This window comes from Cucurbita maxima, unplaced genomic scaffold (assembly GCF_002738345.1).
Source record: "Cucurbita maxima cultivar Rimu unplaced genomic scaffold, Cmax_1.0 Cma_Scf00006, whole genome shotgun sequence".
Classification (NCBI taxonomy): domain Eukaryota; kingdom Viridiplantae; phylum Streptophyta; class Magnoliopsida; order Cucurbitales; family Cucurbitaceae; genus Cucurbita; species Cucurbita maxima.
Window position 1 is genome coordinate 1,773,177 of NW_019272022.1, and position 15,140 is coordinate 1,788,316.

At 36.4% G+C, this 15,140-nt stretch overlaps 1 protein-coding gene and 1 long non-coding RNA gene across 2 annotated transcripts in view; one reads left to right on the forward strand and one right to left on the reverse strand.

Moving 5' to 3' along the window:
• The first annotated feature begins 3,739 nt into the window (after positions 1–3,739).
• On the forward strand, positions 3,740–5,573 carry LOC111480731. The gene is made up of 2 exons (XR_002717905.1): positions 3,740–5,141; positions 5,229–5,573. It is a non-coding gene; the product is annotated as an uncharacterized LOC111480731 (long non-coding RNA).
• Positions 5,574–8,516: 2,943 nt separating this feature from the next.
• Positions 8,517–15,140, reverse strand: part of LOC111480538 (putative DUF21 domain-containing protein At3g13070, chloroplastic) — an 11,805-nt gene continuing 5,181 nt past the window's right edge. Inside the window, exons 4-14 of the mRNA XM_023125640.1 lie at positions 14,994–15,071; positions 14,763–14,866; positions 14,557–14,638; positions 13,664–13,803; positions 13,316–13,394; positions 13,157–13,220; positions 11,693–11,784; positions 11,053–11,118; positions 10,693–10,809; positions 10,082–10,249; positions 8,517–9,704 (exon numbers count right to left, since the gene is read on the reverse strand). Coding sequence (XP_022981408.1) covers positions 9,483–9,704; positions 10,082–10,249; positions 10,693–10,809; positions 11,053–11,118; positions 11,693–11,784; positions 13,157–13,220; positions 13,316–13,394; positions 13,664–13,803; positions 14,557–14,638; positions 14,763–14,866; positions 14,994–15,071 — 1,212 coding nt within the window. The 3' untranslated portion in view covers positions 8,517–9,482. The remainder of the gene's footprint in view (positions 9,705–10,081; positions 10,250–10,692; positions 10,810–11,052; positions 11,119–11,692; positions 11,785–13,156; positions 13,221–13,315; positions 13,395–13,663; positions 13,804–14,556; positions 14,639–14,762; positions 14,867–14,993; positions 15,072–15,140) is intronic.

Here is a 15,140-nt window from a genome sequence, read left to right on the forward strand (position 1 = left end):
TGCACGTGGTTGATATTAAGTATATTTATATAGTTTGGAACATGCGCCTTGGAGTCGATTATAGTTACTTTAGTATTCTTTTGAGGATCTTCTTGAACGTTTCAATAATTTTTTATTTTTTCACGCGTTATTTTGTTTTGGAATATGTTATAGCATAACAACATATAACTATCAAAATTCCATTGGAGACTACGAGATGAATGAAGGAAGATGTGGAGAAATTGATCAACTCAATCTAATTTATATAATTTAGGTCGGATTATGAACATATTTAGACTGGTTTAGGATGAGTTACTTAAATGATTTCTCTAAAACTAGATTGAATTAGTTCTATATATAAATTTTTTAATATTTAATTTCGTGAACATTTATTCTCTAAAACACTCTAAAATAATTCTCAGCTAATTTTTTCAATAGTGATTTTAAGTAGCGACTTTGTAGACTTAGTTTAGTGGGTTGACAGTGAACTTCGATCGTTCTACTTTAACGGAAGAATGAACGAATCATATCATTCGGACTTTCGAATAATGAATCTTCTCTTTTAAATCCTAATCTCGAGTGAACATCGAACCTCCTCTATGAAAAAATTCTAAATACGGTAAAAGTATGGATACTCATTTCATTTATTGTCTGTCACGTCAACATCATTCTAAAAATGACATGGAGTTCATCAACATTAATTAATAATTATTAAGACAAAGTTATAAAGCGAACACAAGGAGTATGATTCTCCCATGAAACTATAATTTTTTCGAGAACAAACTCGATATCTCGCTCTCTTCTAGCCTCAAAAGCTTACTTTTTGGCTCACAATCTTTGAGAACAAGGTTAGGCGAAGCTAAGGCATTCCCTCTCCTTTTCTAGGCACCCGAGAATAACCCATTCTCGTTCATGAGATATATGCTATCACTCCCATCAATAGATGTCTTTCTCTCCTTAACGTCCCTTCGAAAAAACCCTTATTCCGACATATTTTTCAGTTCTTAAACTTTTACGAAAATAACCCTTTAATATTTGATCATCAATATGCAAATATATAATTAATACACTTTAAAATTGGTAACAATTTAATCTTTATTATAAAAAATTAATTACTAATTTTATTATATACCGACTTTGTTTTTTTTAACTAATTTATTAATATACACATAATTTTTTTTAATTAAATCTTAACAATAATTTTCACCAAATTTTAATTCACAAATTTCATAAAAATTGATCTCCAAAAATATATTTTTTTTTCCTAAAATGTATTATTTTTTTATTTATTATAACTATGTTTAACTTAAAAAAAAAAAATTGATATTTTTGGTAAATGTTTTTATAAATTAAATATGTATAAATCCCAAAACAAAAATTTGAATATAAATCTCAAAATTAGGCTTTCAAACGAACCGAGCCGGGAAAAGACCGATCAGTCGGAGCCGGGAAAATTTCTTCTCGCCGCCATGCTTTCCGGCCGCTTTCTCTTCCATTTCTACTGGATTATTTCATTGATTCCGTCAAATTTCAAGCTGCTCAGTCGTATTCTCTTTCCTTCATCCAATTGTTTGAGCTCATGAAGGAGATTATGTGACAAAACTTATTGCTAGTAATGCTATTGGAATTGTTTGAGCTCATGAAACCTATACTAGGCTTGTTGCACGAGCTGGGGCTATCATTTTATTTTCCGATCTTCTTTAGTGCCCTGATCCTGCTGGTAAGGAGATTGCAGGGGAATCGATCAACATACCAGGGATCCAGATCTTCTGTAACTTTTTCCTGTTATACTACTTTTTCATAGGTCTTTTGTAGTCTGATTTGTATGCTCTCAAACACTAACACAAAATATGAATTCAAAATTAGATACACTGCACTTATTTGCATAAAAATTAGGAATAAACATGTTAGAAACACGTTTATAAATAACACGTTTCAATGTTTTCATGCTCAATTATTTGCATTTCAAATACTGCATGAATGAAATAGTTATACTTTGGAATGATGTGACATCTTGTAAGCTGTAGGAAACATTCATAAGAAGATTATAAACTTAAGATTGCTCGTACTTATTTGAATCTTTAGCTCTCCGTTTTAATTTAGGGGTGGAATTTCAGCTTTCGAAATAATATGTATGTATGTATTGTTCTTTTAGACATTCCTAAGTTCTTGTGATTATATTATGAGTTATTATGATTGAGAGAGAGTTGGGACCTTGCTTCTCTGTCATAAGTCATTCCTGCTGTGGTCCTTAGCATTGGATTGAGGACAAGTTGGTTTGGGTATTGTACTCTTCTGGCGTTTTTATATGAAGCTCCTTTTTCTGTGCTTCAATTTCCTCTTCCTAGATTAATTGGCTTCATTTCATTTTCAAGATTTTGAAATTGGAGGTTCCAAAAATGATGAAGTTCTTTTTGACTTCACTATTTTGAGGTTTATCTTTGGTTTGTTCCTCCAGCGGTCCATGTTCTGTAGGGATTCAAGAAAGGACTATAGTTGGTATAGCTCTTTTTCCAGCATCGTATGGGGCAGATCCTTGCAAATGTTCGGATTTGACCTCACTTCTAATTTGGATTTTAGTGGGCTATGGGAGAATAGAGGGAAATTTCTTTGGGAAACAGATTTTTTTTCTTTCCTTCTGTTTATTTTATGATGTATTCAACTAGAGAAATAGAAAGATTTTTTAGGACACATAATATGAGCTCGAGAAGATTGTGGAGCTATGCATTTGAATGCCTTCACATAGGCTTTGGATGGATGCTATTTTTCTCTCGTAATATTCTTCTTTTCTGTTTTGTTTGCTCTGTATATCCTCAGGCCTCTTTTGTTTGTTACATTTTGTATTCCATCAATAAATAAATCATTTTGTAGCTTTATTTTCTTTTGAGAAACAAATTTCATAGTATAAATTTTTTAAAAGGTAAGGAAAAAAAACCCACTGGAGCTTAAGAAAGGCACTCCAACTAGAGTTTTTATAGGAGAGGAAATAGTTGCATGAATATTTTGGGAAAGAACTCCATAGAGAAGCTACAAAAGAAATGTATCCCCTAAATTTGAGGGTTCCTTGTGTTAATTTTGAAAGATTCGTCTATTACTTCCTAGCCAAACATCCCACAAAATTTCTTTTATAGGACCAGACTAAAGAACTCCAGCTTTCCTTCTAAAAGAATGTTCCACAATTTAACAAGTCGTGCTGTTCTGTACAGAAAAATCAGTCTTATGCTGGAAGTGGTAAAAAGACTCTACCTTGAGGTTTGGTGCCAAGGAAAGATCAAACGGCTGGTATTTTCCATCTGTTTTACAGAGGATATAGCAATTCAGGAAAAGAGCATTATGAGGCTGTCCTGCTTGTAACCTATGATTTATTGTAACGGCCCAATGCCACCGCTAGCAGATATTGTCCTCTTTGGATGTTTTCCCTTTCGGGCGTTCCCTTAAAGTTTTAAAAACACATATGCTAGGGAGAGGTTTTCATACTCTTATAAAGAATGTCGTTCTCCTCCCCAACCGATGTGGGATCTCACAATCCACCCCGCTTCGGGGCCCAGCGTTTTCGCTGGCACTCGTTCCCTTCTCCAATTGATGTACGACCCCCAATCCACACCCTTTTGGGGCTCAGCATTCTTGCTGGCACACCGCCTCATGTCCACCCCCTTCGGGGTTCAGCCTCCTCTTTGACACATCGTCCGGTGTTTGTCTTTGATACCATTTGTAATGGTCCAAACCCACTACTAGCAGATATTATCCTCTTTGGGTTTTTCCTTTCGAACTTCCCCTCAAGGTTTTTAAAACGTGTCTGCTAGGGAGAGGTTTCCACACCCTTATAAAGAATGATTTGTTCTCCTCCCTAACCGATGTGGGATCTCACATTTATGCTTGATCCTTCATGAACAGCAGTCCAGATGATCACTTTCATCATTTTAGGGTACTTTTCTTTCTTTAGAGCCTTGAATAGTGCCTTCGGTGCAGGGTGATCTGCTGTAAGCTTTCTGAAGAGAGACTTGCAAGTTAGAATACCCGAAGGATCTATTTTACAAACTATTCTGTCCTCCAAATTTCCAAAAGCATGTCCATTCCACTATTTCAAGTTATTTGGAGTTCGAATGACTGTAATGTTAGCCTTGACACTGTCGAATTGAGGAGTTTTTGCTACCTGTCTACTCGTAACTTTAAAATTTTACCATCTTGCCAACTTTGAAGGTACAAATCTCAATCAGAATGACGAAAGTTCCAAAATATGCATCCTTAAACTGCAGCTTCCGGCTTTTGTTCTTTTCATATGTTTGCCACCAAAATCCTTCCTTGCTTAACTTACTACTTATTTGTCTTTATGCCTTAAGAAATCATGCTTCAGAAGCTATTTGATGAGGGAAAGTATTTATGACTGGCATATTGTTAAAATGCCCTAAGCTTCTACTTCTTAAGGATGGGTAGCAATGCCTTCGTTAATAAGATGACATCTCCCATCAAGGTCCTGCCCCTCCACATAGACATTACCCCTTTTGTATTTTGTTCATCCCACATTTATAATAATGCAAGTTGACTCTCAAACCGGAAGCTGACTACTTCAAATCTATTCCTATGTCAAAAGAAGTAGAATTGTTGGGAGAGGAGTCTCATATCGACTAATTAAGGGGTTGATCATGGGTTTATAAGTAAGGAGTGCATCTCCATTGGTATGCGGCCTTTTGGAGAATGAAAAGAAAAACCATGAGGGCTTATGTTCAAAGTGGACAATATCATGCCATTGTGGAGGTTTGTGGTTTCTAATAGAAATTAGTGTATCACACTGCAAGTTCAATGATCCTGTGAACTCTTTTGATACTGAAACCTTTTAGAAAACCAGTCTCGAAGGCTCATGAGGATAAGCTACATCAATCTCTAAGTTCAATCAAATAGATGGAGGTTACGATGACAGTATGCCTCTCATTGTTCAAAGATGTGACTGATAGATATACATGAAAAGTTGTTAAAAGAGTCTTTAGACTATTATAATGTGACAATTTTTATTTTGAGCACTATTGATAATTGAATGCATATTGAACTGGAAAGTTTTTAGTTGAGTTCTCTCTACCCTACTGCTAACTCCAAGTTGCGTTATAATCAGCAGGACATCTAATATCTAGTTGCACTTGGTGACACATACATAAGATATGAAAGAGGTGAATGGTCCCTCCCTCTGCCCCCCCAATACCAATTGAATAGGTTTTGATTGATATTAAAATTATATGATTTATATTGACATGTAGGTTTTCAACTGAATTTGCGTATGAAAGCTTTTGAGATCTTATCACAGCTTCATTTTTTGGCTGATAACCTCTTAGCCTCTCTCTACTGTGGCAAGTTGGTCTCTTGAACCTTCCTCAAATGAAAGGATGAGTACCAGGAATTATTCAAATGCACTTCCAAAAAGAGGTTGCGGGGTTTAACCCGAATCATTGGTCAGTTAAATCCCTTCAAATTTGGTTTAGAAAGAAGCTTCGATAATGGATTTGCTGCTTTCATTTGGAAATAAAAAGCTTGAAAAAGAATGTAGTTTTTTCCCCTGACAGTGGCCCCATGGAAGATTAATACTATGGATTAGATTCTGAAGAGCTCTGGCTACTTTATTTATTTACTTCTATTTTTAAATTCTTCTCGGCGAATCAAAGGGCATTTGTAACAGTCAAAGTCCACCGGTTGCAGATGTCATCCTTTTGAGATCTCCTCTCCAACCGACGTGGGATCTTACAATCCACTCCCGATGTGGGATCTCACAGCATTTGTTTGTGTACTGTTCGTTTAGCTTTTTTACTTCCTGGTATCTGCTGCTGGATGCTTTTGGGATGCTTAGGCATATCCAGGAGGACTGCAAATGTGCAATCTCTCATAGTTGTGGATCATTCGTTCAAAGACGAGACTGAAGTTCTTTGCAGTAATACCATTAAGGATTTGAGGCCTCACAGAATTTCTTGCTTCTTGTTGGCCTGTTTCTAAGTTACGTTTTGTAATTATAGTCATTTTCTGTTCTTGGCAATCGGATGCATTTTTCTATGCTCCTTGGCTGCCAGTGACGTTTCTTATCTTCCTCATTTGTATTTAGCCATTTCTTTGTGATGGATTACCAAATCCCAAGACAAGAAGGAGAAGAAAAGAAGAGCACCTGCTAAATAAGGTCAACTTTAATGTTAATGCTTTCCAAGTCCTAATAACGAAAAAGGAAATTTTTTCTAATTTGGACAACTCCTTTGTTACTCACAGCTTCCATGATCTTGTATCAGAAATTGGTATGTTGTTAACAGGAGCCATAGCTTATGGTTTATAATTATATGTGTTTGAATCCTGCAAATGAACCAGTTAATAAAGCTCGAGTTTGGTGTAGTTTGTGTTTGGAATTTGGTTTGTGTTTGCAGGCTTCTGACTCCATCCGCAGGCGTTTTTACTCAACACAGCCACTTGGTTGGCCGTTTCCCCGCAGCAGTGTGGTAGCAGAGCAGCTGTGGGAGGTGTGAATATGCCATGGAAGTAGCTGCCACAGCCTCCAATGGCATCCTAGGAGGCGCAAAGCTTCTTTTATACATTCCTTATATTATATGATTTGATTAGCAACTTCATGTTTAGATCTCCAAGTGTTGAATGCATATTATGACACACAGGTGAAGAGAGAGGAGGAAATCTCTTGCTTTTGTTCTCCTACGTACACATCTCGACTAATTTTATTGGATGATTGTTTGGCCCTACGATCAAATTTGTGATATTTTAATATCTTAACTAGGTATCAATACGAGGAATCAAACTTCCCAAATCTTTATTATGTTTTGCTTAAAAAGTGCCCTTAAGATGTCTTGTATTCGACCACAATGAGTATCCTCATTTCGTCTTCTACTTTTGTTCTATGGCACACTATTAAGGTTAAATTTCGTACGACTTCTAGAGTGATGAAAAGGGTTTCTACCCTTTTATTGGATCACAACGAATATGTCTTTTATTTCATGACCTTAAAGTTGGCTTAGTTAAATTTTGTGATAGTATAAAGTGATGTATGGTTTATAGTATTAAATTTACTAAAAGTGATTATAAAATTTATAAAATTTTAAAAACAGTGCTTTCACATGTCATTTCAAACTCAGTACAAAATAACGCTAATTTCTCAATTTTTAACGGGCTATAGATCAAGATCAAACTTCATAATACACATGTCAATTCTGAGTTACTTATGCTATTACATAAAGTAACTATTAGTAAAGGCAAGTTTTGAACTCATCTACGATAGAGTTTGAACAATCAACACAAATTACGTCATCTTGTAAATCTCCATTTATTGTGAACCAATAGTTTGTCATGTTTCAAAACACAAGGAGAGAGATCGTGGCATCGTGGCCAGAAAGATCATCATATTGGCCCGCATTAATAATTGAGGTATGATGTCAGATTTTCATAAAAGATCTATTATTTTTAAGAAAGACACACTCTATTGGTGAAAAAGGGGACTTGAAGTTAAACGAGTGACGCTAGAATTCGAGCATAGCAGTGTGAATTCAGAAGAAGACAGGGGAAAAAAATAGAGTTAGAGAATAGAGAGAACTGTTGAAGAGAATGAATGCTTCAAAATGTGGTGCAATGGGTAGTGGTGGATTTTGGAGGTTTGGAAGTTAGCCCTAAGAATATCTCATAAGGTGGGGCAATAGGTTTCACTCATTCGTCATAGACTCGTGGTCTTATAAACAAACTTCCAAACCCTACAATCCAACAAGGTATCATTCCCATGTGACTTTTCAACCAGCGTTTACATTTAAGTGCAACTAAATACTAAACTAGCAAACTAAATACTAAGCTAAGTTGCTGTAACGTTAAGATTATCTGGGATAGTTTATTATATGAAGGTGGTATTGACTCGTGATCGTAGAGGAAGAAAAACTCCTATCGGTTACAAAAAAAAAAGGATTTTAGTTATGTGATATCCTACGTTGGTTGAGGAGGACGACGAAATAACGTGTGGAAATCTTTCCCTAACAAACGCGTTTTAAAACTTTGAAGGAAAGCCCGAAAGGAAAAATCTAAAGAAGATAATATCTGCGAACGGTGGATTTGGGCCGTTACAAATAGTATCAGAGTCAGACACCGAACTATGTGTCAATGAAGAGGCGGTTCCCTGAAGGGGGTAGACATAAGACAATGTGTCATAAGGAAGCTGGGCCCTAAAGGGGGTGGAGTGTGATATCCCACATTGGTTGGAGAAGAGAACGAAACACCCTTTATAAGGGTGTAGAAACTTTTCCCTCGTTTGAAAGCCTCGAGGGAAAGCCCAAAAGAAAAAACTCAAATAGGACAATATCTAAGCCATTACAAATTAGTTGTACATATCGTGAACCAACCTTCCCTGTCAGAAATTTTTATTTCCATTTTGTTTTAGTTCTATTAAACATAGTAGATATTTGATCTACTACAAATAGACTCGAATACATCATTGGAATATATTGATATCCGCTCATAACGTAAATCAATAAAACATTAAGGGTTCGTTAGGTAATTTAAAAACGAGAAGAACTAAATCGATATAAGAGCAAACGAAGCCCAAAACGATACATTTTTGCATATGTTAAGTTGTTCTAATTCAAAGGAAAAGAGAAAAGAAAAGGAGAAAGGTACATTGAAAGCAAAGTCCCCTTGAAAGGGCACAGCACAGCACAGCATAGAACAGAACAGCCCCTCAGACAAACAGATTTGAAATCAAAAACCAATAATTGAATTCAACAAACGCCTACAAAAGCTACATTCCTGCCTCTCAATCCATCTCTCTCCTTGGAACTCTCTACTTGGCCTTTCCATCTTTCCCCCACCTGCTTCTTCCCTTTACTTTCGCGATTCGGGGATTCAAAAATCTAATCGAAAGCTTAAACTTAACTAATGCGAGACCCATGTCCTATAAATAGAGATACAGATATTCAAACATTCCTCAAACAGCTACCTGATAGGTCTCGTTGGCGAAGACGTGAAGAGTCGGAGATCGATTTTCGTGTTTTTTTTTTGGTTCCTTTTCTTTTGAGAATGAGTAGTGAAAACTGTAATGCCAGAGAAATGAACTCCTCCATTGCTTTGCTGCAAGAGAGATTTAGACGACTGCAGAAAGCTAAGGAGTTGAGAGAGCGGAAAGAGGTTCAAAACCTGTCGTCTGAGTCGATACGAGCATCCAATTCAGCTGCGTGGTCTGAGCAAACAGGCTTATTTTTCCATTCTGAACTAGTTCTTCCACCTAAGTCACCATTCCAAGGCTCTTCATACCTTCAACCAAGCTTGGAAAGCAGAAAATCTCGTCTTCAAATCACAGATGATCTTAGTTTATCAGACATGGGGTCAAGAGAAACAGTCATGAACAGAACAAACTGTGTTGATGATTTAAATATTGACACCTCTCTTCATCTGTGAAACATCATAACGTTAGTTTATTGTTTGTTGGTGCTTGTAATCCTTCACCTTCTATATGGTGTTGTAAGAATGAGGGAACAAAAATGAGTTATGCTTCACTAATTTCTATCACTGCTATGATCATCGTTTTGGTGCAATCTAGAGAGGCTGTCATCAAGTCTCTCTGATAATATGTTATCATTTTCTACACTACCAGACTCCCCATTACTGCTCCATTTCTTCTCCATGACTTTAGGGACAAGATGAGCCACCTCACCTTTATTGTCATTCACCCGTTCAAACCGAACAGCACTAACCTTTCTAGCATTTCCTGCTAATATCTGCACAAAGGTCCAACATATCAACCCTAATACTCCGAAATTAAAGAAACCAAACGAGACAGTGTAAGAGTGCTGAAAAAGAAGTACAGTTAACAGCCAGAGTAGATACCGACCAAAGAGTAGTTATTAATAATCAATGTTAAACAGCATATAATCAGCTTAATACTAAAATCCGAATATGAAAGTTAAGGAATCGTATCATTGACTAAAAGGAAACGATGAAAACGGTATCATATGCAGATGAACTATGAAAGTGGCAGATGATAAAATCGCAAAAATTGAGAAATGATAGGCCGAACGATTTTCCGAAGCTTTATGGTACTTCCCAACAAATTATCTCAAATGAAATTGTCGACAATACAGAAATAAAATTATACCTCGATATTAAAGATTAGGCGTCTTTGCTTCTTATTTTTGTTTTCAGAATTTGACTCTTCTGCTTCTTCATCTTCCTTTTCAAGGACCACTTTAATGCTTTCACCCGTCCTTGGGATATATCCAAAAGCCTCACAAACAAAACCCGACACCGTTTCATATTGATGACCCTAAAGAGGCAAGAAGTAATATGCAAGAATTTAGTAATAAGCATTCAAAATACAATTTAAAACGTGTACGAACAAGCGTAGGTACATTTGTACATATATGCATGAATATATTTAGGATGTCACGGATGTGAGATAATGACTCAGGCTTATTTTGGGTCCTTTGTAAGGAAAGAAATCAAAGAATAATTCTGAACAAGAAACAATCTTTTGATGTTTTCTTTTATCTTGTTATTTATTTTGCTGTCTTGGTGTAAAGGTTCTAACCTTCTCGCTTCATATAGTTATGATCGATCATTTTGACTAATCGGGAAAATTTTTGGAACTCTCATGATCCATCCCTTTTGTAAATTTCATACATCAATGAAAACGTATCTCATAAAAAAACCGAACAGATATAAGGGGTCAAGGGAAGAGGCATTTTGATTTAATTAAAGGTAAACTACCTCTGGCATTTTGATATTTAGATCTTCAGAGAGCTGATCGATTGCGGTATTAGCATCCACATCATATACTCCATCGGCTCGCATCACAATGTAGCCAGTTTTCTTCTGGATCTCCTCCTTCAGTTTTTCGAAAATGAAAAACAAAAGAAAAATCATTAAAAACATAATAGCACGAGTGCATGACAAACAATATGGCTGTGCTTATACTTTTTAGTTTAGATAACAATATAATAGCGCCTAATAATATGAACACAGGTGTTTTCTATAGCCAAGAATCACTTGTGAGAATCAAAAGGCACATTCAAGAAAATAAAGTGACGGTGTGCATTCGGTGTAAAGAAAAATGACAGCGACATTTACCTTTGAATCGTTTTCGTCAAAGATTTCACCTACAATTTCCTCAACCACATCTTCCAGTGTTACAATCTGATTCCATTTGAAAAGTAAAAAATCAGATATTCACTAAAAAGAAACGATTTTACGAGTTACAGTAGAGTACTGAGACTATGCAACTCTCAACTACCCATTTTCTTTTTTCTTTTGTAATATAAGGAAAAACAGTACAAATCAATTCAACAAACAAGCAAAATGCACATAAGTGCCTGCCGTTGACAATGCCTGATTGCATTTAACTTGGTAGTTCATGAAATCCGAACTCCTTGTATATCCATCAATTTAGATGATAAAGAAAAGACAAGTCAAGACACAACGCAACAAATCATCATATGTGACAAGTACATAAGCATGAGGATACAGGCCACCGATCGATATTTCCTTGTGTTTACTTTTGCCTTACTAGCTGTTCTCCATAGCAATAAGATTTTAATTGTGAGAATTAATGTTATGCAGTGGAAAAGGACTCCTGACTACTGCTTCTAGGAGAAAATATATGAGTTAAAAATGAAAAGTGGAATTCCTTAAATTTCTGTATGCGATCTTGGTTTAAAATAGCATAAATCATTGCATAAGATAAAAACCAAGATATGGTGAGTACACATACTCCAACTGTGCCGCCATATTCGTTAAGCACAACAGCCATGTGAACTTTCCGGATACGGAACTCTCGGAGAAGATTCCAGACTGACATTGAATCTGGAAAACCCATAAACAACTTTGGCATGATGATAAGTAGGAAGACTATGGAATGACAACCGGAAAATGAAAGCAAAAAAAATGTATGTAGTACAATCTGAAGTTCCCAACTTGTGGTTAAACTCAAGTATAATTTGCATGCAGACTAAAACCTTCACCTAGCACACACACAATTTACCAATGCTGTGTAACTCGTAAGTTTATATTATATGAATGCATGCATGTACATATATATATTTATATATATACACACATAGGTATATATAGATATAGATATATATAATCCAGGCTACAATGTCTTATTCTATGCAGGCCGATGGCTGTAAATTAATTTTCTTTAAAAAAAAATTTATAAAAGTTCAAAATCATTACATTTATATTTCAATGTCTTAGAGGTCCTGTGACCCGCATTGGTTGGGGAAGAGAACAAACCACCATTTATAAGGGTGTGGAAACCTTCCCCTAGCAGACGTGTTTTAAAGCCTTGAGGGGAAGCCCGAAAGGGAAAACCCAAAGAGGACAATATCTGCTAGCGGTGGATCTGGGTCATTACAAATGGTATCATAGCCAGACACCAGACGATGTGCCAGCCTTCTCGTTGTTCCTTTAAGGGGGGGTAGACACGAGGCGGTGTGCCAGTAAGAACGCTGGGACCCAAAGGGGGGTGGATTTGGGGGCGGTCCCATATCGATTGGAGGAAGGAAAGAGTGCCAGCGAGGACACTGGGCTCCGAAGGGGGTGGATTGTGATGTCCCACATTGGTTGGGAAGGAGAACAAATCACCATTTATAAGGGTTGGAAACCTTCCCCTAGCAGACGCGTTTTAAAGCCTTGAGGGGAAGCCCGAAAGGGAAAGCCCAAAGAGAACAATATCTGTTAACGGTGGATCTGGGTCGTTACAGGTCCTATCAAGTTACTGATCATGAATGGATCGATTATTATTTTCCAGCATCTGAATGACAAAATTTGAAATATCAAGAAGAAAAAGTTCAGATCATTACATAGTTTTAATTTTAAAATGTTGTAAAAGCCCACCACATCCAGCAAAATAACATAATACCTACAGGAACTAAGCAAAACTTTCCAGCCTATAAAATTTAGCAGGGACAATTTACACAACAGTAGTTGGGTGTTAGGGTGCCAGCATTGGAATGTTTAAGCCTAGGAATGTGAAGTGAGGGAATCAGATATCTGCATTTAGAATGCAAAAATGAGTTGAGGATCCATCAGTATATACATAAGAAAGAAGTGTTGAGCTTGTTGGAAAGATCTGTGGAATTTGTTGGCTGTAAATAAACAATAAAGACCATCTGTATGTACTTACATCAGCTTATCATTTTTACCAAAAAGTGACATTTGAGTTAAGAATTACCAGGCACAAAGTAAGCAGGTTTGTGGGCCATATCCCCGGCAGTAGTGCTCTCTAGTACTTCACCCTTCAAAACCAAAAGAATTAATAATCCTGCACTGTGAATTAAAAACATGCAATTGTATCGATGACAGATCGGGTAAATGGGAGAAATTACTCAACCTTCTGTACAAAATCTAGCAAATCCATTGCATATGCAATCCCAACAATGTTATCTATGCGCTGCTCAAAAACAGGTACCCTAGAATAATAATCAAATAGTTATGAATTAGAATAGCTAAAAAGAGGTCTAGTTTATTTGAAAATAAAAGAAATAAAGGTTTACAACTACTTTGGGAGACATAAGAAACCATTAAATAATAGAGATAAGTTTTTTATCCTTTACTTTTTTACCGTTAGTGTTCGATATGGTCTACAAGAAGTAAAAATTAAAATACATGTGTGTGTGTACTCAAACCACAATTTGTGGGAAAAGGCCATCAGAGACTCGGCCCCAAAAATTTAATATACCTTGAGTACTGATGAGTCACCCACAACTTGTGGAAGTCAACGAGTGTGGCACTTCCATCTATTGCAACCACGTCGATAAGAGGTGTCATCACCTCTCTAACATGTGTATCTTTTATCTCAAGAACATTCTCAATCATATCCTGTAGTGAACCATCAATACAAACATTTTACACAGATAACCCAAAAGAAAAAAGTTAAGTACAGCTCGAAGGCATATCCAGACACTAGGTAAGTCACAGGCATACACGAGGCAAGGAAAACTATCCCAGATACCACACAATAGGGAAGACATGGCACGACGAATGTTCACATTTCATTCAACCTAATTAAAATGACCTTAGCATAGTCAAGCTAAGGAACAATCAAGATGAAACTGTCCAACTAAAATACCAGTTTTTTTTCTTTTTCGAACAAGAGACGAGGCAAATCTTTTCATTTTTTCTGTCTAAACTACCAGTTACTGACATCTGATTGTTCTTATGCATCCACAAAACAAAATTTTATAGTTCACGCAGACTAAGTGCTAATGCAATATCTTCCCGTAGTTTCTATCTTGCACAAATGTCCTAAAAAATTTAGAGAGAAAAAATATGTTGGGGGACACATGAAACCACAACCACAGCGTCATCACATTCAATTCAACTTTAGATGTTTGTTAGTTACGAAATTCGAGTCCGAGATACGATAATAAAGTCATTGATACTCTTGAAATAGTTTGTGTTATGACAAGAGGAGAAAGAAAGAGTTAATCTTGCAGTATAATGTATCAAAGACCGTCTAGATGTCGAGATTCACACATGCTGTCAACAAGAAACTGTATCCATGATTTACTTCAAGATTCAAGCTCAAGTGCTATACTAAGAGAAGAATGTCCTAGAAAGCCTGTCCATTACCTGCTCTTCCTCCTCTATGGCTCCACTCAGTTCTGCCCCTCGCAACATCAATTTTAGTTCCTCCTCAGTTACAAATGGTTCACTAACATATTAAGACAGGTGAAAGTAACGCTAAGATTAAGCATTTTCCAATAAAACTACAGCCTTAGATGGAACAGTGAGCAGAAGCTTCCAAGAAATTGAAACATAGATATCATGAAACTTACCTACTCCCTTTCATACCAATTATTTTAAGCATCCCCATTGATAGATAGGTGACAATTCTTCCAACTGGGTAAAGTATCACCGAAAGCCATGCCACTGGCCTGACCTACAGGCAATAAAATCAATGCAGTTAATAGAAAACCATGTCATAATTTGTGAGCATCAATAAACATTGAAACAATAAAACCTCTAATAGAGGGCTTAGTGATAGAACAAGCATATGTAAAACATACCACAATTCTAGCAACCTCTGTAGCATTATGCACGGCAATACTTTTTGGAGTGAGTTCAGTGAGAAGCAAAATGGCAACCTGGCAACATTAAGGAGGTAAAATTGGAGTGGATTTCTAATGAACTTTTTTTTTGGGGGGGGGGGGGGG